General features: G+C 42.8%; 1 protein-coding gene across 1 annotated transcript in view; it reads left to right on the top strand.

Annotated features, from left to right (window-relative positions):
* The first annotated feature begins 20,337 nt into the window (after positions 1-20,337).
* Positions 20,338-25,901, top strand: part of lrp1ab (low density lipoprotein receptor-related protein 1Ab) — a 177,830-nt gene continuing 172,266 nt past the window's right edge. Inside the window, exon 1 of the mRNA XM_079517462.1 lies at positions 20,338-20,977. Coding sequence (XP_079373588.1) covers positions 20,905-20,977 — 73 coding nt within the window. The 5' untranslated portion in view covers positions 20,338-20,904. The remainder of the gene's footprint in view (positions 20,978-25,901) is intronic.

The raw sequence follows: 25,901 nt of genomic DNA on the forward strand, positions 1-25,901 counted from the left end.
CATGGAGATCCCTGATGTCATCAATCTGACCTCAAACCTCAAACCCTTAGATCTCCATATATGGAGCTGACCTATTCCATATGTTGATCCTTCCCCATCCATCCTTCCTCTTCGATGTCTCTCTTTTGACTGATACCTGTCCATTTAAACTCTAGACGGGCCTGCCCTAAAGTTATTAGTGCAGCCGCGCCCGACAGCCGGCGAAAACTAGAGTTCTCAACAGCCCCGAAAATTAAGACCCGGCCCTACCTGGGCCCTCGTCAAACCATGTACACTCAAGACACTGCCCCCGGTGCCACCCTTAGATCTCCATATATGGAGCTGACCTGCTCTGACATTCCATATGTTGATCTGACCTCATCAAACCCTGTACACTCAAGACACGCTCCATATATGGCCAGGATAGAATTCATTCCATATGTTGATTCAGCGCTCGCCCAGCAGTCTGCTGTCACCCAGGTGGATGCGTGCGCCCTCAGGTGTCTTTGGTCGTGTTGTGTTATGTTATCGTGTTGTGTTATGTTATTGTGTTATTGTGTTGTATTGTCGTGTTGTGCTGTGTTGTGTATATTGTGTTAATAATCATCTGTGTGAAGTCAGTGCTGGCTGCCCTTTACTTTGCCGTCAGCTATTTTAAATGTTGTTTATTTACTGGATCTGACCTGTAATTCAAAAGGACAGAGTATGAGCAATAATGCCAAACACAATCCCACACAATCCTTCATTTTCAATGACCATGAGGCCTTTGGATGCCTCTCGTCGTCTCAACGTGTTTGTATATAGGCTAATCAACCGAAGTCGCTTGGCAACTATAAGTCCCCCGACGACCCCTTCCCCTTGGTTTGTGTACCCAGACTGATTAGCCCTCAAGTGTGTAGAAATCATATGTGAGTGTTCACTCAGCCATATATAGTAGTGTACTGTGTATTGTCCAACCAGATCATTTGCATAATTCCGCTATAAATAGTTATCAAAAATCAGCACCACCACAGACAGACAGGAAGAAGACAGGACAGTATTCTCATGTTGATGATCTATCATGCACAGGGGATTTCATCCTGATTTCATCATTACCGTCTAGTAGTCAGACAGTTGGGAGAAGCTCAACAGAATTCATAATCTCTTGCTCTCTCTCTCTCTCTCTCTCTCTCTCTCTCTCTCTCTCTCTCTCTCTCTCTCCCCCAATATCCAATTTAAATTTAGTATTTAGCAGATGCTCCTATCCAGAGTGACTTCCAAGTTCCAATTAAGGGCGAGATCAGAGTAAACATGAACCCTAGTATAGTCAACCAACAACAGCATAATAGTCACACAAGTAGAGTGCATGCAGAGAAAACAATGTTGTGCCTCAAAAAGCTTGTGTTTCTTACTACACACACATGCACGCACGCACACACAGTCGCACACACAGTCGCACACACAGTCGCACACACACACACACACACACACACACACACACACACACACACACACACACACACACACACACACACACACACACACACACACACACACACACACACACACACACACACGTGCGTCCCATATACTCTCTAAAACTCTTTTGCACACATCTACAATTCACAGTGTTCAAGAGAATGTTTTGGTTGCATTTGCATAAAAAAACTTTTCTCTCGGTTACCATGCAGCCAATTAACGACAGCTTCTTTTCCAAGACTGCTTTCTTATTTAGGTCACCCAGAGAGCCATTTGGTCCTCTTGTGCAGATCTATGTGATGTTTTGATATGAGGAGTATGTCAGTGTTGGGGCCAGATGGACTGTGCGCTTCACTCAGCTCAAGGGCAGCTTGGAGAGTCACTCAGTGTCAGAGCCAGCCAACCCACAGTGTGAGTTCACCAGCAAGGGGAAAAGTGGGGCCTTAACCACTCTCTATTCAATCTGAGAACCCATCGTCAAAAAATAAAGGAGAAACAGCGCTCTCTTTTCCTCAACATAGTAAATATATATTATAAATTGTTAACCGCGATCGAGAGAGCAATATTATTTGCAAGTTCCTCACAGTGTGCGGATGATCCTATTATTTGTTATTCAGAGACCCCCTTTTGACTATTCATTGTACGACAGCAGTGGCTCAGGAGGTAGAGCACGCGGCCACTTGGGAATCCCTGGCTCCCCCTGGATTAATGTCGAAGTGTCCTTGAGCAAGACTCTTAACCCCTAACTGCTCTTGATGAGTGGGTCGGTGCCTACCGTGCCCCGCATGGTTTCCTCTGCAGTCCGTCTGTGAATGTATAGCACATTGTAAAGTGCTTTGGATAAAGGCACAATATAAGTGCACCTTTTATTTTCCTCACCTGCATATGATTCTGTTTAAAAAATGTTCATGCCTGCATGATGATGCTAATGTCCTAAATGCCATGTCTGCTTTCACGTACACTATCTGCATATACCGTAAGTTTATACCATTTATTATTTGTCCTATTTTTTTATTTTTTTTATAATATTTTTTTTATTTGGAAAAAGCAGTACAATAACAGCATTTCTATGCATACATAGGACACAAGTGCAGTTCCCAGGATTTTTTTTTTTCCCACCCCTCTTCCCTCCCTCCCCCCTCCAAGTGACTCCATCTCCAGTGTCTCTGTAACATCCTTGCTTTCTTCAGGACTACATATGGCATCAGGTCAACACTTAACAGGGGCAAAGGGCAATATCGCTTCAGAGTGTACATTTCAGAAGGAGAAAAAGAAGAAAGAGTGGGCAAACAAAAGAAAAGGACAAAGACAAAAAAACAACAACTATTTGTCCTATTTAACCTGTGTTCTATATCCTCCCTTTGCTCTAATAATACTACAAAACGATGGAGGCGCACGGAAAAAGGAAATTCACCCACAATTTTACACTAAGACTGTGATGTGACAAATGAAACTGATTCTTGTTATCATTTACATAGGGCCTAAGTAGTTAATGGAAGCCTGTGGAGTTGCATAATTATACTCAACACAGATTTCTCCATTTTTAATCACACATATCCATCTCCAACATGTATTTTTTTTGTTTTTGTTTTTTGGACTTGACTTGCCTGTATTGATAGTTGCAGTGTAGCAGTGCAGAGAGGGGCATGCAGCAAAGTTCTGCCTGGCCCCTTGAATCGAACCAGGCACCCGCCATCAGGCACCAGAGCCAACGTGGCACGCGCCCCAGCCACCAGGCCATCAGCGCCTACTCCAACATGGTTTGAATCCATTTTCTCCCTCACAGGTCCTTTTGGATAGTTTTTTTAATGGCAGTTTAGAAAGGACATCTAAAATATGTGAGAACCACAATAGTCATTTAAATCAGAACGACATATACAGTTACAGATAGTTAAACTTGGTTATATAATTTAAAGATGTTCCAAAGGGGATGTGATATACTGTATAAAGCGATGACACTTTAATAAATCTCTATTAACACAGAGGGTTTTACTGTGTACATTTCATAATGGAACCGCACTCTGTATCTCATCGGGTAACCTGTTCTTCCTGCATTTAAATCTATGGATCCTGCGAAAGAGTTATGGTGAAATTTATGTTTGACTGGGGCTCTTGCCAAAGGGTCATGTGGGGGAGGGGAGGGGAAGAGAGGGGAGGGGAGGAGAGGGGAAGGGAAGGGATGGGAGGAGACGGGAGAGGAGGGGAGAAAAGAGGGGGGTGTAGGGAAGGAGAACAGTCTGCTGGTGCATGCTCCACATTCCTCAGGTGTTGTCAGCATAGCTTGCTCAGTAATTACCTTTCTGTGAAAACATGCACAAAGGCACACTTTACTTACTAGCTACCCGAGAGGCTGTAGCTCAGACAAGCTGTTTTGGAGATGACAGAGACAAACGGATGCACCTTTAGATAAAATATGGCGTCGGCAATTAATTTGACATAAAAAAACAACAACAACAAAAAACAACAAGTGCACCACGGTGAAATATGTGAAACAAACACACAGGCATTGTAGTTCTGGATACAGTATACCTGCAGTACAACCACAGTCGCAGAACATGGGTGTATGAGCCAGGAGCTTGATTAATGGGGCAATCTATCTTCTCTCATGGCCGTGGGCAGGCCGGGTAATGGTATCCAAGCTGACTATTGCATACCAACATACTGTTCTGGTCATGTGATAGGGATGTACAATTGTTTACATGGTGCTTGGCCTTGACACACGTTAAACATGAGTGCATTGTACTGTACATGCAGAAACAGGATATTATGTGTACCGCGGTAATCTTGAGAATGTGTACTATGACATTTGCTAACGAGTTGTTGTGATTGTCCCCGTGCAGGTTGCCTCTCTCTCTGTTCATGTACCTAAAACAACATTATCTTTGTCACAGAAGAGCAGGTTCTCCCTGTCTGGGAAAGTAGTGCCTCTGTAAAGATCCCCTTCTTGCTCCCTCCCTCCCTCCCTCTCTCTCTCTCTCCCTCCCTCCCTCTTCTACCCTGCTCTCTGCTCCGTCTCCTTGGCTGGCTTGCTAAAGCTGGGGGATTGTGTGCAGATGTGCCTGGAGAGAGGCCAGCCCCTCTGCCCTGGGAGAACATGTGGTCTGGGAGTGTTTACGCTGGCACGCTCTCAAACTGTCTCCCACACAGCATGCTGGCGTCTGTCTCTCCTGGATGACAATACCGAACCCTCTTCCCACAAAGGGGGCATTCTCAGGTTGAGGTGATACCAATTATCATGCAGATTTACCTGCAATTTGACTACATACAGCAAATTGCAATGTTAAGTAGACCCAGTGACTCGACAAACGATTATGTTCCAAAAAGTAGGCCAGTGTGAGGGCATTAACCACTTGAACCCTGTATCGTGTTGACCCCCTTATTCCCGGGGTGAACATTGCAAATAGCTCACAATGTGTTGCTACTTTCTGCAAAGATATTTGGTGTAGACTAGAGAGAAAGAAACTAGGGAAAGAACTATAGGGAACTCCAGTCAATTAAGTAGTGTTAATGCAACATTATTTTGATTGCCGGTAAACCTCCATTTTGCTGTCAACTGACGATGCACTGAAGTGTTAGGATAGGGAGTCAGTGATGATAAGCTTGGACACAAGAGATACCCAGATGCTTTGGACATATTTTTCCACAGATTCTGCACATACCTCACATTTTCTTCTGTGATTCTGGATCGGAATAAACAGCCCTGAAAGCCGGTTTATTGTCTATACAGAGTGGAATGCACAGTTGTCGATAGTATATAGTACATGTAAGACGCGTAAATGCGGGAAGCGAACAAAGCTGTTGTGGCAGTCTGACACACACACACACACACACACACACACACACACACACACACACACACACACACACACACACACACACACACACACACACACACACACACACACACACACACACACACACACACACGGTATCATTCCAATTTCAGTTCGTAAGCCCTCTGGTGGCGGGCGGGTGGTGTTACAGCGTGACACACACAGACAGACAAGCTAGGCCGGATTCTATAGTAATTGCTCACTTCGTTCGCAATCACTTCTTTCGCAATAAAATCAGTCTGAACTGAGTGGTGCTGTACTGTACTTGTACTGTACGTACTTGTGTGTGTGTGTGTGTGTGTGTGTGTGTGTGTGTGTGCGTGCGCACGTGTGTGTTAGGCTGCGCAACAGTGACACTTGGTGGTGAAAAAACGATATTTCCATGCTCACATACACATACAGACACACATTGCTGCGTATAGGAGTGGCTAGCACCACTCAACAATGATTTAAAGGCAGCCATTTTGCACTTACATCACACTGTGGATGGGACATCCCTCTCTCAACCCCCAAATGTGATGTAAGAGAAAAATGGCCTCTGTATGATTATGATCACGCATTGATGATATAGTCCTTGTGTGGACTTAAACGTTTGCTGTACTCTAGACGGTAACAGGTACGGTCGCCCCTTTTCCATCTCGCCCCACTACTCTACCTAGCTGTAAATAACAAACATAATTCATGTTGGTGATTATTTAAAAGGTATTATATTAATTTATCATTGTTAAGTTCACTCTGTATATCCACGGGCATAATAGCATGATGATGCCATTACAAAACATGGGCTACATGGAAGAAATGTGTTTAATAAAACGAAATTAACTGCTAGAAGGTCCTAAAATAACTTAATTAAGCAGTCACCGTCTCTGTGAGTATAGAGATCGACTACTATACAATCAAATAAATCTGTATACAAGATCATTTCAGATTTCAGAGAGGGAGGGAAATACTAAATTACAACTACATTAAAACATTTCGCGGGGCGAGTTGGTAAAGGGGCGAGTCGTTTGGTATTCCTCTAGACAGCCCTGGATCTTTTAATGAATACTTACATAATGCAACCAAGACCTATTTAATCTGATTTCTTCATGTATGCGAGTCCTTCTCTGCTATTATGTGACTTTTTGCCTTGACTGCCGCACCAGTGAGAAAGACAAATAAACTTAAAATCAACTTGTGCTAAACACTAAATATGATCAGTACCATGGCATAGACTGCAGAACAACTCTATGCACTGTATTTACTGCCGCTTTCATTCAGATGTGTTTTTTTTGTTCTCGCTTCTCTTTGCAACTACTTTGCACCCAACAGCATGTCATTAGTGTGGTGGCAACACAATATAGTACTTGGGTGACTTTATTTCTTTGTTTCTTTAGAATTAAACTAAAGTTTGTTGCCTACTCCTTCCATAGTTTTGGCATCACACACACGCACGCACGCACGCACTCATGCATGCACGCACGCACGCACGCACGCACGCACGCACACTCATTGTGTTGAATCGACCGGCTTCATCAGGAATTGTTTGCTTGCATTTGCTAAGCAATATGTTGTATAGTTTCATTTATATTCATTTTTTACTTTTACATTTTGCCATTGACATGAATGGGAAGTCTTTTTGTCTCCACCAGGCCGAAGGCATGGGGAGAGAGTATGTTTTGCACTCCGTCCGTGTGTGTGTGTGTCCGTGTGTCCGTGTGTGTGTCCTTCCGTCCGTCTGTTACCAGCTAATCTCCGGCACCGTTAACCCGGTCGATGCCAAACTTTGCACACACACTCCCTGGATGCCAACGATGAACCTCTGCCCCACATTTTCCAGAACGGCCTGTTATAGCGCCACCAGGAGGCCGCTTTGTGCAAAACAAGTTTTTGGACAGTACACCTACAGATTTTGTCCAAACATCACACAAATTGGTACACAGTCTCTCTAGAGCCATTCAACGAAACAGGTCTTTCAGATTTCTCAGACTCCATCCTGATTGGCTAAGATTGGCTTCCAAAGTTCGCAGGAGTGCTCAGTTTCAAACAAAATGCTGCAAATCATGAACACATCATGTGATTTCCGTGAAATTGTGCACGCACATTCCCACTAGGCCGAGGAAGAAATGCCACATGAACATTTTCAACTCAGCCTCATGGTGGCGCTATAACTGGCCGAAAAGTGTTTTTACCTCTAACTGCATGGATCTGTGGATAACGTTGTATGCCAACTCCCTAGAGGCCAAGGAAAAACATTTGCCTGGAATTTTTCACATCTGCTCTTTATAGCGCCACCAGGAGGCCGACATATGTAAAACACATTTTCTAATATTACTCCTTCAGATTTTATCCAAATTTCACGCAAATCAGTACACATGTTCTCCATAGTCATGTGATCAAGACGGGTTTGTTTGATTTATCATAATCCACCCTCATTGGCTACGATTGGCTTCTAAACTTTTCAGGAGTAGCCTGCTTTGTACCCGTTTTGTACAAATCGCCACAACTACTCAACGCAGCGTCCGATTGCGGTGAAACTGTGCATGCATATTCCCACTAGGCTGAGGAAGAAATGCCACTTGACAGTTTTCGAATCAGCCTCATGGTGGTGCTACAACAGGCCAAGCCGCGTCTCACACACACACACACACACACACACACACACACACACACACACACACACACACACACACACACACACACACACACACACACACTTATATATTACTCCTACACATTTTGCCAAACATCACACACACTGGTGGAGACCTGTGCCCGGAAGGGCACTTTTTCTAGTTCTCTCTGAAACCGTAAGGGCTACAGTTACAGTAGAGAGGCTGCCGTTGCATTAAAGCTATGGGACTCTTGCCTTCCTGCCCTCGCATGAAATGCAGACCAGCATCTCCTCTATAGAGAAAATAAAAAGTATGTTTTCCCTACTCACCAATACAAAGACGGGTTTCATAGTCCAGTGGCCTATGCAGGAAAACATAATTACACCAGTCTGCCTCATCGTGGTGCTATAACAGCCCACTTTACGTTTTGGCCGATAACGTAAACCATAGGTCATAGAAAAAAAATCCGCTTCCCTGGATTCAATGGATCTGACGCAACTCCCCATATAGGCCACGCCCATTTGTGTCAGCCATTTTTTATTTTAGGCCTATTTAAAACACGTTTTGCCCCTCCTACAGATTTTGTCCAAATCTCACAAGAATTGGCACACATGATCTCTCGACCACATAATGTTGAGAGTTCATACCGTTTGGCCGTACATTTCTTCCGTTAGTGGGAATGGCCTGTTTGACAAAAAATGTAAAAGAAAATCCACAAAAAAACCCCAAATGAAACGCCCAATCAACCCCAAATTTGAATCAAATGTGGGGGATGTGGTGGAATTAATGCAGCGCCAAAAGCAGTTCCACTTTTACCCATAGGGAGCGCCATAAAGTGAAATGTTTAACTACTGTTTGTTGCAAAACCAAAAACATGATTTTTGGGGGATCAGTCCAAATTACTTAGGCTACATGATCTCAGGCGTCATGTGACATGTGGCTTTCAAAATGAGTGGGAGGGGCCTATTTCAAGAAAAACTAAACGCAATAGATAGGCTCAGAGCTATAGAGAGTTGCTCCACCTCCGTTCACTTCATGAGGCCAGTCCAATGACGGCTACGAGCAACCAAATAGTTACAAATGCGTTCTGTGCTTGTTAGTGCATCAAAGACAGCAATTACTTTGGTAGCTGTCAGACAGGGGGGATCTGCAGATTTTAACCAGTAGGCCTATGCCTTTGAAGTTCAAAGTGATCAATTAAGAGCTCTCCTCCCTCCCGGTAGATGACATGTCATAAAGGAAAGATAGCCTTTCTTTCTATCTCTCAATAGAACATATATTTAGTACAGTATAGGCCTATATAATATATATTTTATAAAAGGCTTTAGGGGTGAAATTCATGGAGTGGGTGTTGTGAAACTTTTGCCAATCAATAATTATATCAAATTGAACTTTAGTTTTTTAGTATAAAATAAACATTACAGCCAGCCAGAGGTAAATAACAACAAAAGAGCGCGGAATTTGAAGATGATGGATCGTTGGACGTGCACAGCTTAGGCTAAGGAACTTAATTGGGCTTCTGCTTTTGTGCTTAATTAATAATGAAGCAGACATTTGACCACTGACCAGCTAGTCTATTTTTTCTGCAGACTCTTGAGTCAATTGAATTCAGTGAAATGTATGTCACCTGTGTGTGTGTCCTGGCATTGTGTCAAACAAACATCTCGCGGGCGGCTCGCGCCTCTTCTTCGTCCACCGCCAACAAACTCCAGAAGACTAGGCGCAGATGAAAGTCCGAAGCAAGGATTGGTGCATTTGTAATGGTGGCAGGCAGCGGGTTGTTCTCGCACTCGTAGTCGAAGCGTAGCATAGAATATATTATATACCGAGTAGGTAGTAGTAAGATTTCCGAATGACATTTGTGCTGTGTCTGTCCATTCACTGTTTACCAGGTGTGTATGTTTAAATTGATTGTGACGCTGAGGCAATGCTGGCCTAGTAACCCCGCGTCACCTCACCAGACTTTCCACTTTGAAGCTCATAAAGGAAGGTGTGTCACTGTGTGGCCGTGTGCGTCACTGCGTGCCTGGCTAAAAGACTGCATCATGTATGTCCAAATTCTTTCTTTCTTTCTTTCTTTCTTTCTTTCTTTCTTTCTTTCTTTCTTTCTTTCTTTCTTTCAGATACTCTGGGCTAGATGCTGTCAGGCTGTAGGAGCCATGTATTCATGGGCAGGCCTAGAGGCTAGAGCCAAGGTGATGATCCCAGTCGACAACATTACAGAGTTTGAGGATGAAGTCTCTATGTTGGCAGCTAGTGATGAGCTGATGAAGTCAGAAGACTGCTCAAGGTAGGAACCAGAACCACACACACACACACACACACACACACACACACACACACACACACACACACACACGCATGCACGCACGCACACACCAAGGTAGGAACCAGAACCACACACACACACACACACACACACACACACACACACACACACACACACACACACACACACACACACACACACACACACACACACACACACACACACACGCACACACATTTAACAGGGAAACAAATATAATGGGGATTGACAGTTCATGGGCCATGTGGATACACATGGCACCTTCTCCTCCACACAGACAAACTGCCTATATACCAGCCGAAACAGAAGTATTATTATTATTTTTTTAAGATATTTTTTGGGGGCCTTTTTTGCCTTTATTTGACAGATTACAGTAGGTAGACAGGAAAGGGGAGAGATATGGGGGGAGGACAGACAGCAAAGGTCGTCGGGATCGGGACTCGAAACAGAGCAGTATTTTGCTTTTTATCATGCCAGCGATTGTTAGACCACTCCTGGTCAGTTTATGTACATGGGCCAGGCTTCCAAATATCACTGGCAAATCTGCACGGTACCCAAGGTTTGTTATGGTTGGTACTGGTACTTAGAATGTTATAATGTTATCTTATTCTTATCTTATCTTATATGATATTATATGATATGATATGATAGCACAATGTCTCCCAGCGGATTCATTGGGTCCCAACGGCATGTGATCAAAGCAACCATCCACACTTATGATTCATTTCCCAAAATTGCACCTTTGTAGTTTAAGTTTGTTTTTCACATTGGTGAATCAATGTGACATTCAATACCGTAAGTCAAGTATTCAGTGCCCCCTGCTGGTCTAGAATGGCTACAAGAATTCCTACCCTTTTGACATGAAACAGTCCAGATTGCATGATTGTTTTTACAGTCCACAAAGCTGTGTCATTCACACTATATGACTTCACTCCTGGACAAGACTGTTCATTTCTGAAGTTACTTTGTCATATCCATTTGTGCTCTACTATCAACTGTTTTCACACTCAAAACAGCACACTCACAGGACTACACAGGATCGTTTTGGACCGGGCGTTTTAACGTTGTAACGTTGGGGCCAGTGGGGGCCCTTGACTGCCAGAGGCCTCTAGAACTCAAGGCCTATCAACAATTTACTATATATTCTATATTGCATCTTTAACTATGCTTTTTACTGTTGGCCATCTGGCTGTAAGTTGTTGATTTGCTATGTTGCATCTATTTTAATTGTGTTTGATTTCCCTGCTTTTTAGTGAATTTGTTGTACATTATTATTATTATTATTATTATTATTATTATTATTATTATTATTATTATTATTATTATTATTATTATTATTATTATTATTATTATTATTATTATATTATAGTCATATCCTCATACCCCACCCACTTGTAAAACGAACATGGGTAAATTCTCCTTCTACAGCACTGCCACCTCAAAAAGTGCAGATAACATGCATTCTTTCAAATCGGCCTGAAAAAAATCACTGTAAATTATCTCCCATAGACAAGGTTGTACTTTATTGTTACATCTTGTGTACAGGTACATAAGACAATGCAGCATAGATAGCATAACATTCAAAAACAACAAAACCACAGCCCGCATAGCGAACAAGAATAAAGAGTGCAAGAAAGAGCAATCAAAGTGTAAAAATAATAGTACCATAATGTACATGTGTATGTTTTCCCTGTAGTAGCAAAGTTAGGTAAACTTTTTGTGAACAGCTTCACAGTAGGTTATGTTCCATATATACAACCAGTGGTGTGGTGTCATGGTGTTTTTTTTACTGGTACCACAGCGACACGTGCACGAGCGTGCAAGCCGTGCTCGTGCATGTGCACATCGCGGCATGCACACAGAACAGCTGATATAGCCTAAGCCTATTGTTAAATAGTGTGTGAGAGAGGCGCCAGTAAACCTAGACCACTGGGTATTTGTTGCGTCTTGGAAAGTCTGGTGACGGGAGGTTGATTAGGTGCGTCTTCTCTTGAATCTAGGGGGACGCGTTCTAGCGTGCACGCACATGCATCGTTCCGTTCCATCCCTACGTGTGCACGTCAAAAAATTACTGGTACTACGGCGTGGTACTGCGTTCTACGAGCATGACACCACTGTATACAACACAATTTAGTTTAAGAAGGTGCAATTGAGGCTATGTTCCATATATTTAGTTTAGAAAGGTGCAAAAATTGATCATATAGTGCAAGAGGAGGGCGAGGGGTGGGGGGCTAGCGTTTTCCTTTGCCCGGTTTCGCTTTTGTTCTTATAAGTTTGTTCATGTATTGTATCTGATTGTTCGGGGGACGAAGCTTTTTTGCAGTCTGTTTCCAGTGGCTTTGAGACTGCGAAAACGTTTCCCATGCGGCAGCATCTCAAACAGTCCTTCATAATTCCACGAGCTTTGCTGACACAACGTTCGTCATACAGGACTTCGATTGGGGGGAGATCACATCCGCTGATGCGTTAGGCTGTCCGCACAACCCTCTGAATTGCTTTCCGGTTGAGGTCGGTGCAGCTGCCATACCAGGCAATGAAGCAGTCAGGATGCTCTCGTTGCAACCCGTTGTTGCGACTGTAGGTCGCAGATTTATATGAAAACCTGCTAAACCTGTCAGTCAGTCAGTCCGTCAGTCAGTCAGTCCGTCACGCCTCGTGACACATCATGCCACTATATGGCCACCCGTCAGTCCATCACACCTCGTGTGACATATAGCCGTCTCCATATATGAAGATCACGACACGGACCTCCTGGACCCTGGATAGCCATACATACATATATGGAGCCAGCCAGCAACTCTACATCTGACCTCAAACCCTTAGATGTCCATACAGTATATGGAGCTGACCTGTTTTGACATTCAAGATGTTGATCCACCCCACTCGCACCCGTCCTTCCTCTTCGATGTCTCCCTTTTGACTGATACCGGTCCATTCAAACTCTAGACGGGCCCGTCCCAAAGTTATTAGCGCAGCCGCGCCCAGCAGCTGGCAAAAACTAGAGTTCTCAACAGGCCCGAAAATGAAGGCCTGGCCCTAACTGGTCTGGCTCGAGGCCCCGCCTGACCTTACTCAGGGCCTTGCTACACGAGGACGTCTCGGGGTGTTCCCTGCGCAAGTTTGTGAACGATATAAAACTTTCCTGCGTCTACATTGCGGTTATGTTAATTATTATGCTGTATAGACGAGACCGGTAAACTGCTCCGTTTTCAAGAGAAAGCTGTAGTACACATGGCCGGCCTGTAGATGGCCACCCAAAAGCACCATGGAGTCTGTCTCACTCACACTCTCCAATAGACATCCTCAGCCACGCTCCAAAAGTGGCAGCACCTGTTACTCATTAGTAGGCTAATCACTCTATGTTTCTCCACAACAGACTTTTTCGCTTCTAAACCCCTTGTTTCTTTTCCCTGTGAACAGAACACAAAGATGAGTAGCCTATTTATTTTTTAACACGCAGAACCCCTCTCCCTCCCTCTCTCTCTCTCTCTCTCTCTCTCTCGTGCGCACTGCAATGTCTGTGACTGTGAGACTGACACAGACGCGGTCAATAATATATAGCATAAATAATAGGCCAAATATAACACTTTCCCTCTATCTGTGATCAGCTCCTCACACACATAACTCCTCTCTTGTGCATGCACGCCTGCTCAATCTCAGCAACTGTTTGTGTAAATATGTATACATTTTTCCCGATTGGGGGTGTTGTTTCTGTTCTCCAAAAATAGCTCCTCTACAAGCTCATGCATGCGGGCTGCAGATTTATGTAGCTGGTAGAGAGATGTCAGACATTGCACAATACTTGAGAGATACAATACTTGGACCTCTTAAGCTATGCCCATGGCTTTTGTATGATAATAAGAGGATTGGCTGATTTTGGCTTTTCTTTTTTTTTATCCCACGATTTTGTAACCCATTTTTCACCCCTGTGTCAATTATCTAATGTGATCCTGGGCTCTACAATGTACAAAAGTGAGGGCAGACAATTTAAGACGGAAAAGTGAGGACGCAAATTGTGATAGGCTGGAATGAGATGATGTATGTTGATGTATAATGATAAAAGCGCCCCTCACTTCAAACTGTGACACGGGTGTGATTTTTCTTCCAATCTGTAGGCCTACAATAGTGTTTTTTGTCCAGATTTTTCTGTATGTGCACAAACTTTGTCCTACACAAGCATTAAATGCCATTGACAATGAATGGACAATTTTGAGTTTTTGTGTAAACATTGATGACGACGCATGAGGACGCAAATTCTGATTGGCTGGAATGAGATGATGTATGACTCACTTCACACAGGTGTGTTTTTGTGATGATATTGAATTTGCAAGACATGGTCAAAGCATTTCCGGGGGTCCCCAGCCAAAAACGTTGAGAACCCCTGATATAGACTGTTATCCTCTACAATAAAATGTCTACATGTGCTTTCTTGATTCACAGATGCCTAACAACTTGAGTCTGGGTAGTGGGGTCAGAGTGGGCTTGGGGCTCTAAAAGATAACATCCTTGCAAAGAGGCAAATTGATGACTTTGCATGTCTTTGGAAGCCTAGAAAAGCCCTTAACCGTTTCAATAATAATCTATGACTTACGGTAGGTACTAGGTAGATGATTAGCTGAGTGCATAAACGTTTTGACACAGTCACTCTCGGATTCACATCTCTTTCCCACATCACGTGCCTCTAGAGGGCACCATTTAGCAGGGAACATTGCATCCACTCCACCACTCAGTCCAGTAATAAACAAAGTATTGTATCAACGTTTTATCTGTCAGTCAAAAATGGGATTGTAGAGACACCCGTGTACCTGTCAAACTACTTCATACACGTCAATGCTGTTCACAATCACAACACCAGAAGGAGCTCCACTAATCACATCCAACCCAGATTTGGCTCAAACAAGGGATTGCATTTGTTCTCGTCCTATGCCACAAAAATGTGGAAGGCTCTAGCAACAGTCGTAAAGGAATGTGAATCCCTATTCTCCTTCAAAACCACTCAAGCGGTTTTGCACAAGCATTTACAGGTGGCTGCAATTTTAAACTGGTCCCAGTAAAAACTCAAAGCTGAATTTAGCATGAAGAAGGACCCCAATGGAATATAATAAGCCATAGGCTTTCTTGGGTTGAAATTAATCCTCTTTCTCAATCACATTGTATTGAACTGTAGTAGGCCTACTTTCCTGTGCTTTTTTCAGTCAGTCAGTCAGTCAGTCAGTCAGTCAGTAAGTCAGACCATCATCTGTATAAGAAGATCTAAGAAGTGATGTGACATCACTCGTGATGCGGCGTCACGGAAATAATAATCCAAAGCAGCAGATAGAGAGCAATGTAGGCTACTAAAAAAGGTAAAATGCGTGAGGTACTGAAATTACAAACCAATAAACAAACAAAACAAAACACAACAAGGACATGACATGACAGAGAGTGAAAACATGCATGCTGCCATCTTGGATCCGTCCATCCCATGCTCGTTATGCTTTGCTTTTTCTGCTAAAACATATTTGTAGTCAATCCAAGCATTGTATCATATGTATGCCGATGATACAATTCTGTATTCCTGTGCCCCCTCACTTGATGTGGCAGTGTCAAACTTGGCCTCTGACTTTGTCTCATTGCAGCATGAATTGCTAAATAGCAAACTGCTACTAAATGGCATTTAGTGGCAAAGTTTAGCAAATTTTCTCTAAATAGCCTAGTCAATGTCCCCTCAAACATCACCACTCTGGATGGAGTATCCATGGGTTGAGTTGTATAAATATCTTGGGATTTTGGGAAGTTAAACTTCAAACACCACATTCATGCCTTGGCAAAAAAGCTTAAGTTCTCTTCTCTTTTACAGAAGAAACGCAATTTTGCAACATTTTTTTCACCCAGTGTCTATTATCTAATAATGTAATCCTGGGCACTTCCTCTGACAACCTGGAGGGGCAGCGGACTGACCTCATGCTTCCTTCTATGCATGAGGAGTTCAAGCTGCTTCTTTCCACCTGACGGGAGAGTTTCCCCAGCCGGACGTAGCGTGTGGAAGGAACACGTTATTCCGACCTGTTCCTTTCCCCTCCATCAGGCGCCCCGGCTGTTGTTTAGAGACCAGGATTACTGCATGTTTTTTGTGAGGTTACTAATACCTACCCTAAGGGACACGGGGAGAACATGCAAACTCCACACAGAAAGGCCCTTTTGCCAACCCCACCCACCAGCTTTTCTAATGCTTCTCGCAAAAAGCTGGTTACAGGCCTCTTCCTGTCGCAGCTCGATTATGGCGATACTGTCTACCGTTTTGCTAGTTCCTCAACTCTGAGCAAACTTGACCCCTTGTTTCATGCTGCATTGAGGTTCATAACCAACTCCCCCTATAGGACTCATCACTGTAACCCTAGTGGGTTGGTACTCCTTAACGTCTCGCAGGTTGCTACATTGGTATATTCTCACTTATAAAGCCATTCTTGGTAATCTCCCACTCTACATTTGTTCTGAATTTGAACTTGTCCAAAACGCTCTCAACCTCAGATCAAATGCTTGGCTGCGCTATGACCTACAGACCAGACTCAAACTGGCCTCTGTGATTCCCCTAGTGAGCTTTAAAAGGGATTGCCATGAGCACACTTCCCAAACACTGCTCCTGCTTTGACGTATAGCAAATGTTGGTTCTCTTGCTTTTTAGTTTATTAGCAAATTTCGTTTAGCCTTTATTGGTTGCGTTATTAGACGTTCCTGTTCTCCCCTTGAGCTTCTTCGGTATTAGGTACTGTAATTATGAGTGTTGCATGTTTGTCCTGTTATTGTCTTGTATTTATTGTTACTGGCAGAGCTGTGTCACTTATTTTGCCTCTTCACTTGGCAAGTTCACAATGTGTTTTTTTACTGGTTAAATAAATGTTAAATAAAGAAAATAATAATCAAGCTTTTTAATGCCATTGACCGGCTAATTTTGACTTTAGGTCATTGTCCCCAATTTCATAGGATTCTTTCATGGGGACCATGATATGAAAACAGGCATGATGTTCCCAGATACTGCACATACCTCACATTTTCTTCTGTGACTCAGATGTGTAGACTACAGTATATATAGTGTTGCCCGGCAAGCCAATAGGGTCATCGATAGAAGATAGTAGGCTACCTTTTGAGAAAATAGTTAGGCCTAGCACATATGACACTCTGATTCTGAGGATGGGACATCATTGAATTGAATTGACATCCCACTCTCACCCGTCACCAAGTGTGACGTAAGAGCAAAATGGCTTGTTTTTTATATGATTAATTGATTCCAAAAATAATTTTAGATTCTCAAGTTGCCACACAAAATCAAATTATTGTATTATTATTATTTAATATTTTTACATTGGTGAGTGTGTGATTATTATTATTTTATATTCAGTGCCCGCCCCCTGCTGGTCAAGAAGGATAACAAGAATACCCATCCCTTTGCATGCAATAAAAACAACAGTATAAGAAATGTCCAAGTTACAATTGCATTTGGAAGACTGCTTTATTTACAGCGCACAACGCTGGCATTTAATCTGTCACTTACAGAATGGCTTCACTCCTGGACCAGATAGTTCCTCACTGAAGTTATCATTATCCAACCATTTGTGATCTCTTATTGGCTAAAATATTGTTCACCTGCAAAACACTCGCATATAGCAGTCCAGACATGAAGTCTGGGTCTGCTCTATACATTGAAATCACATCATACACAGCCTAACAGTAACACAGGCTCTTTATGTGAACCATAGACTGTACATGTGAACTATAGTAGCCTACTGTTTTTTAATTCTATTAATATTTTATTTAAACCTTTTATTTTCTTCTTGTTGCAATGTCGAGGAGCTTTGACTCTCATATTGTAATACAATGGGATGTAACAACAAAGGATCTGATTTCCAGGGCCTCCAGGCAGATTCATGAAACGTACCACAATAAAGCCACTAGAGGGCACCATGGAGTCGAGAATGTTGAAAGCCCCCACCACTCGGCTCAACCATTTCTCTTCTATCCACTTTTGATCTTGCGGTCAAAGCATTAAAGGCTGAGATTGTTATATTACCGTTTTCAAGAAATGAGGCTAAATGTGATCTCACCCTAAAACGTCAGAGACCAAAATTATCCATAGGCACCCGGATTTTTGGTTTTTAAAAGTGTGATCAGATCACCATCTTTTGGGCTTCAAGTTTTTTCAAGTCATGGACATCAGACTGAGTTTTGGTCATTGGACATTGTCACCCTTTCAAATGATTCTGTCAAGATATCAACAAATATTTTGGTTTAAATGAACGTGTCTACTTAACATGTCATAATGATAGTATGATACTATAGATTCACAGTGAGGTATGTGTAAACCATAATGGAATAATAGCACATTTTTGTCATAGTGTAATTAAAGTGCTCCTCATTTGGCAGGACCGGGACCCCCAACCATGAAGCTTTGGGGGGGAAGGTTGTGTTCCAGTCAGAGGCTCAAGCCAGGGCCCCCCTGTGGGTTCCACTTCCACCCCTAAAACACAGAAACATTTCTATTCGGTAAAAGTAACAATACAAACACGATGATGATAATTTCTCTAGTATAGGGGACAGCATTAATTAATCATTGCTAAACTAAATACTTCATTTTAGAGGTTAAAATAATATGGCCATCCATCCCCATCATAAATGATAGCCTGCAATATATCAGCAATTTTATAGCATCAATTATTCAAATACTCTCCCTAATGGCTAACGGGCTGGTTTGTAAATGGTGAATAAAGCCAGGTTAACCATTTATATACAAAGGTAATCATTACAGGTCACAACTTGAGGCCTGCATGGCTAAAGAGGAACACATTCCAGATTCCTTTGAAATATTGAGCCAACATGGCTGATGCGGGAGCGCTAGTTGCAGTTCTCTTTTTCTCTCCTCCCAAACATCCCGGCCCAGCCTGAAATTTATGCTACGTCGACGCACGACGGTGTCGCGCGCACCAACAAAAAATAGCATTCATGCTCTCACAACCCAACTTCGCGGATGCGACCATAGGGATGCGACCGCGTTGTGAGGTTCGGCGCGCGACACCGCTGTACGAAATGAGAATGGGCCTGAAAGCAGTGTTGCCAGATTTTGCGAGAGAAATAATAAGCAACCATGTCTAAAGAAGCGAATATTTGACTTGATTGATTGATTGAAGTATTTATTAACAGTTTGCAGAAGTTTCACATGAAAAGCACAACTCAATAAAAAAGACTGTTGGACTGTGGACGACACACTGATAAAGAATTACACTTGTTTACAACAGGGTCCACCATTTTCAATTCATCAGAACATTTTAGAGACGTACAAATATACACTTCTATATAAAAAACAGGAAATCATGTAAGGAATCATGTAAGGAGGTAAAAAGGGAAAATAAACATATACAGTAAGGGCAAGTAATTGACAAGAATTGAGAGAAATAAATATGAATTTATAATTTGTTGTTGACATGAAATGTTTGAGAACCGCTGGTTTGAACATTTAGTTAGCAAGCCTAAATAAGCAAGAAATACCAAGAAATACCCCCCCCCCCCCCCCAACTAAAACAACTACCAATATTTATATGCTAACTTTACAGAAAACAAGCACAAAGTAGCTCTTAATAAACAGACATGGCAACACTGTCTGAAAAGCAGCATGAAATAGGAGAAAGGGAGGTGTGTTCGCGCGTGCGCACGGACGTCCTGCCGCGTAGTTTTCCCATTTTTTGTGTGGAGTTGAATTGGTGACGTCACGAGTCAGTCCCACACCACAGTCAGTCAATGTTGCCATGTCCGCTTATTATAGGCGACTTTGGGCTTGTTTTGCCTGTAAAAGTAGCTTGTAGATATTTGTTTCCTAATGTTGTTTAAACCAGCACCAGCCACCAGGGGTTCATTTTCAAGACAAGGACCCCCATCTGAAAACATTTTATGCTAGGGACCCCCATACAAGAATTGTGTTTTTAAAATGTTTAAAATATATTACTCAGAGTAATTTTTAGAATTTATTCCAAGATGTTCAAACAGCTTAAAGGTGAATAAGGGCGAACTGCTCGCTTCTTTCTGCCTTGTTTTCATAGACCTGGTTGCGTATTTCTCTCGCAAAATCTGGCAACACTGCACAGTCAGTTCAGTGCTGCTGGAGTGGAGCTCCACAGATTTAACCGAACCATCCACACACACATGTATTGTAACCACCAGCAACAACCAACGGAGGTATCGGCGCTCCACAAAGGAGAAAAACGCTTTTTACTTTTTTATTTTTTTAAGTTTTTTGGCATGGACTAATTTTTAACAGAGCCGACAGTTCCAGCAAGGACTCGTCTAGGACTGGACGTTTTTTGTTGGTGGCATGGTTGTATAGTAGTGAGACAGAGAGACCTCATTACAGACAAGACAGAGGTTACACTGTGCCTGTGCTGTGTGTGTGCATCATGTTTGAATGCCGATAATCAATTAGAAATAATACATGAGCGTGCAGCAGCACTGCCTATAGCCTCGTCGGGCTGTAGCCTTTTTTACGTGTTCATTTTATCTTGCATTTTTTATTGTTTTATTACAGAAGCTGCCTAGCCAAAGCGTCCACTAGTGTGCGTGGCTATACGGGTGCAATTCACCGACAATCGCACCCCACGGGCCAGGGGTTCGGATGTGGTGGTTGATTCGTATTGTTTGGTTTTAGAATTCCAGACAACTTCCCCTTTATACGTTTATAACGGCGGTGCCAACGGGCATTGCTCAGGAGATGGCAATGAGGTTGTTCTTCTTGGGATTTATACTCACGTTGGAGATAATATCTCCTGTTGGAGCAATCGAAGGTAAGAGCCCCCCGTGTTATTTTTTTTGCATTGTGATAGACTACTCGTGTAGTAGAGCGTGACCACTTTTGCAAAGCATCTCCCTCTCTGCGTGTATGTCAGTCAGTGTGTGTACTGTGTAGGCCTACATTCATCAGAGTTGGAACCAACAGCGCAAACAGGCTATATTTCACAACACAGTGCGCCAGACAGCAGAGAGAGATCGATGATTCGTGATAAAAAGATTTAATCAAGAGAAGGTGGGCTATTCTAGCCTACCCTAAGCCTAATACATAGAAGCAGAAGCAGTAATAATCGACATGCATAGCATGCCGATTATTTTTCAAACGTGTATGCAATTTCACAGCGCTTGTGTTTTACCAGTCATAATAGGCCTATTAGGATGAAAGGCAATGATGTTGCCACACTAGGAATATTCAGCAGGTAAAAAGGCAATCGCAGGCATTTAAATGAACAGCCCCGTTTCCACTAAAGCGACATTTCTCCCTGGCTGCGACAAAAATATCAATATTACCGCTCCATTGTGCAATATAAGAACACGATTCTTCCAACAATATTCTCTGTGTGACCATAGATGTCAAGGGAAGAACACGTAGCCATTTAAATGCATGGGCTGGTTTGTTGTTCAGAAAATCGGAGCAGCACGCGTGAGTTGTCGTGAATCAAACCTGTGGAACATATTGTTGGGATCGGTTTTCATCGTTTGTTTTGACATACTTCACGAATGTGCAAACAGTTGCGTTTGGCTGTGTCGTACCTCTTAATGGCGAGGCTTGCCCCGACGTGCAGTGTCGGTAGCTGAAAAATCATAATTGTATCTCAACAGGCCGTGCACCTCCTCCCAGTGACAGCCAGCTAGCCAGGTACTGACTGATGTCTGGAAAGATCAATTGAATAGCGGTACCAGTAGCCTACTCTCTTACCCCATCGTGAGATTGGTTGTCTGATTTCAGTGGGGCTCCTTTAATCCCTGTCTCCTGATTAGATATTCCAATTGGTGACCTGTTGAGTGAACATCAGCTTGTGTTTTTGGAGGGTGTAATATTGAAATTGCAAATGATCCAACCTGTGCAGGCAGGCACGTTCTTTGGGTTTCAATGAAAGCCCATCATGTTCTGTGGTTATTTATTATTTTTTATTTATGTCATTCTAAACATCTTTGCTGAGATATTTAGAAAATATTGTTGTGTGGGTGTTTCCACGCAGACTGTATGGGATGGAGAACCAAACACACTGCTCCTTTCCAATTCCATATTTGTTGTGGTAAATAGAACATTACCACACTGACCTCGACAGTAAGAAACAGCAGTTTATGGACAGTATCAGTGCTTTTATTTATATATATATAAAATGTGATTATCTGTGTTGTTAATGTAAATACATGTGCAGTGTTCAGAGTGAAATGCATACTGAACTCAGTAAGCTCCTCCCACCTCATCCATAACATCTGGAGCACCATAGGATCTGGACACAGGAAGACCATTAATCCAATGTGGATGTGACTGGGGGAGGGGCTAGCTAAAGGACTGCGTGGGGGGGCTAAAACAAAATAAACTTAACCAGGAATCAGCTCTGACTGCAGGCACTCTATGATGGCACCGACAGACAAATGAGTTACCTCGTGGACAAGCAGAGCTATAAAGGCCACACCGACTGGACTGGATGTATCGATCTCTTGCCAGCAACAATGCTGAATGTTGACGCAACTGTGGCTGCAGAGTGCCGCCCAATGACAGTGCTGGTCCCAAAGGATGGAAGTTTGGGCATGAACCGTGCAGGGTCAGCCTAGTACCAAACTGATAACGCTTGGATTTGTCAGGATCACGTACCAGTGACCACCACTGGGCCGCCTGAACTCAGGACCCAGAAAGTATGGAAGAGACGGAGGCCAGGTGACTGTACTGTGACTGTATTGTTGGTTGCAATAGTTTGACAGGCCGATTTGGCACATAAAAGCGGTTCAGGCTCATGCCACATACAGGCTCTGGCCTGACAGCGTGTTCGAGTCCCGTTCATGATGGCCCGTCTCTCGCTCCCTCTTTCCTGTTAATATTCACTTGTATCTATCAATAAAGGCAGAAAAGCCAAAACACATTAAAAAATAAAAGAAATAATAAATAATCCAAAGGAAAAATTGAGTAACAGCAACTTGGTGCCCAGTGCCCACACAACATGGAATCACATCATGAAGTGTACAGTTGTTATGACAAATGTGTGTCTGTGGTGTTGTTGGTGAACTTTAATATAAGCCACTTAACCACATATTACTCTTTATACTTTGCTGACCGGGGTCCCAGGACTACAATAAATCTACAAATATTTCCCTCCCCAGATCTTTGCCGAAATCTATAAGCTCACGTGTCGCTTGTAGATCTGCTTGTTTTCGCGGAATGTTCACCAGCAGAACAGGGGCAGACACTAGGGTTTAAGTGGTTAAAAAGCAGTGCAGGGATGTTGCATTAAATTATGACTGAGCTGACATGCTGTACAATACATGATCGTAATCCCCATCAGAAAGTAGTGAATGCTTGGTGAAATGTGCAGATGTGGGTCAAAGGCTAAAGAGGTTGAATTCCTGAGGAGCCTACAGTCTGTTTGAATGACCTTTTAATGGGACCTGGCTTTAGCTTTCCTTAGAACTATCACTGGAAAACATCTGTTGGAAAAACGCAGCATCCTTCATACAAATTCAACAGATAATAGTACTTGGATTGCTCTCTCCAGCCATTACACCCTGGTTACTTCTACTTCTACTGACCTGAGAACAGTTATTGTACAGTGCAGAAGCTGCGTATAGTCCATTAGATGACTTGACACATATTCGCTTTGGAATAATTTGCTGAAATCTATAATAAAAATCACAGCCATGTGAAGTGAGGGGTGCTCTTATCGTACATCATCGTGACGTAACATGTCGATTTGCTCAGACACGTATGGATTTTCCATTCATTGTCAATGGGAATTTAATCTTTGTGTAGGGCGAAAATAGCCGATTTGCTCAGACGCATGACGTAAATTGTCCATTCATTGTCAATGGGAATTTAATGTTTGTGTAAGATGAAAATCTACACTAATAGCAGAATATAGGAGGCCCGAATATAGGAGGCCCTCAAACAGGCAGTGGGTATAACTTTAAATGTGGCATTTGAAGTAATGGAAATTTGATTGAATAGGACTTTGTTGTGGTTGTAATCAGCAGGCTTTTGTCATTTAACCTAAAGAATATGCAATATCCAAAATCAATACCACCAGGCTCCAGAATCCATGACCATGTAAAAAAAGGATACCTCTTCCTGCATTGTCGATTTAACTGAGATCACAAGCTGAAAACAGATTAGCATGAATGTCTTCAGTGTGGTTCCCCGCATGCAAAAGCACAACACCACAGATGAAAGAGTATTTTGTGATTGTGAATAGGATCATTAGGATGTACAGTATTGTGAAATGTGAATGATGTCTTCTGGTAGCTAGGTGTACATCACTAAACATACTCTGTTTAGCGCCTAAGATCCCCAAATCTGTGGATTCACTGGATTGGCTTATTGAACAAAATAATGCAGTGTGGGTGAGTATTAACTACTCTGTAAGATGCCTGTGGGTTGTTGCAGGCTATAAAAACGGTGGTTCTCTTCCTTTCTGATAGGAAGATGTTACATTCTTCTTCGTGTGATGATGACGGTCTTTTTTTTTGCCAGTCTTATGATGTTGCTTTGTTCATCTTAGGGTCCTTTGAACATGCCTTGCATGAAAAAGGTAAACCAACAACGCCACAAGTGCACGTTTGAGACATGAAATAAATAGATCTTCCATCTATGCATTTTACAGGTAGAGTAAACAAGACAGTTCAAACATTGCAACCGGTTGCAACATTTGCCTCACACCATGCACGGCTGTGTGAATGCTGGCTTTTTGACATATTTTGCCTTTGTGATGGTGAACTCACCCTCACGCCTCGGGCTGGCCACGAAAGATGGTCTGCACTCTAGGGACTTCAAAAAAACTGCTCTTCCTCTTATGCCAATCTTAGATCCATATCCAGCACACACTCCAGCGCATGCATGCTTGTGTAGCAGCGCCTGAAGCCCAAAAGCCTAATATCTCCCTTGGCCACGAGGAAAGTGGGGATTCCCTTGTGGCTGAGGCGGTAGGCTAAATGTTTTGTTTCTCATGCGAGAGACCTGGGTTTGATTCCGGTGGTTACACTTGGGAAAATCTAACGGTTTACTGGGAGAATTGAACACATAAGACTCCTCAGTGGCTTTTACACCTGGCCAGAGGAGAGAAGAAAATATATGGATGTAGATAAGATTTCAATTTCATGGATTGCTGCCTTGTGCCAAACCTGACTTTTATCATATTCAGTCATTGCACTTTCTACCTGAGGGTGTTGCCTGTGAATGCTGCATCAACATGTTGCTACTTACTGTAGCTGTTTGTTTCATAGAGCACCGTTTCCCAATCAGTGGGTCGGGGCCCATGTTGGGTCGCGGACCAATTTTTATGGGTCACGTTTCATAAAGTTCAAACCCATTTTTTTCCAGGTTGCGACCCTCAAAATAATCATATTTGAACTGTAGACCACCCACCCTGATAAGCTCTTGAAGGGTTGAGGTTCCACAGATTGTGAAAATAGCAGATATATATATCTGCTATTTATTTCACACAAAATGTAATGCCTACCGCCTCAGCCACAAGGGAATCCCCACTTTCCTCGTGGCCAAGGAAGATATTAAGCTTTTGGGCTTCAGGCGCTGCTACACATGCATGCATGTGCTGGAGTGTGCACTGTATGTGGATCTAAGATTGACATAAGAGGAAGAGCAGTTTTTAAAAAGTCCCTAGAGTGCAGACAATATTTCATGGCCAGCCCGAGGCGTGAGGGTGAGGAGTTCACCATCAATGATGCACAAAGGCAAAATATGTC

The sequence above is a fragment of the Electrona antarctica genome (assembly GCF_951216825.1).
Source record: "Electrona antarctica genome assembly, chromosome: 2".
In the NCBI taxonomy this organism is placed as follows: domain Eukaryota; kingdom Metazoa; phylum Chordata; class Actinopteri; order Myctophiformes; family Myctophidae; genus Electrona; species Electrona antarctica.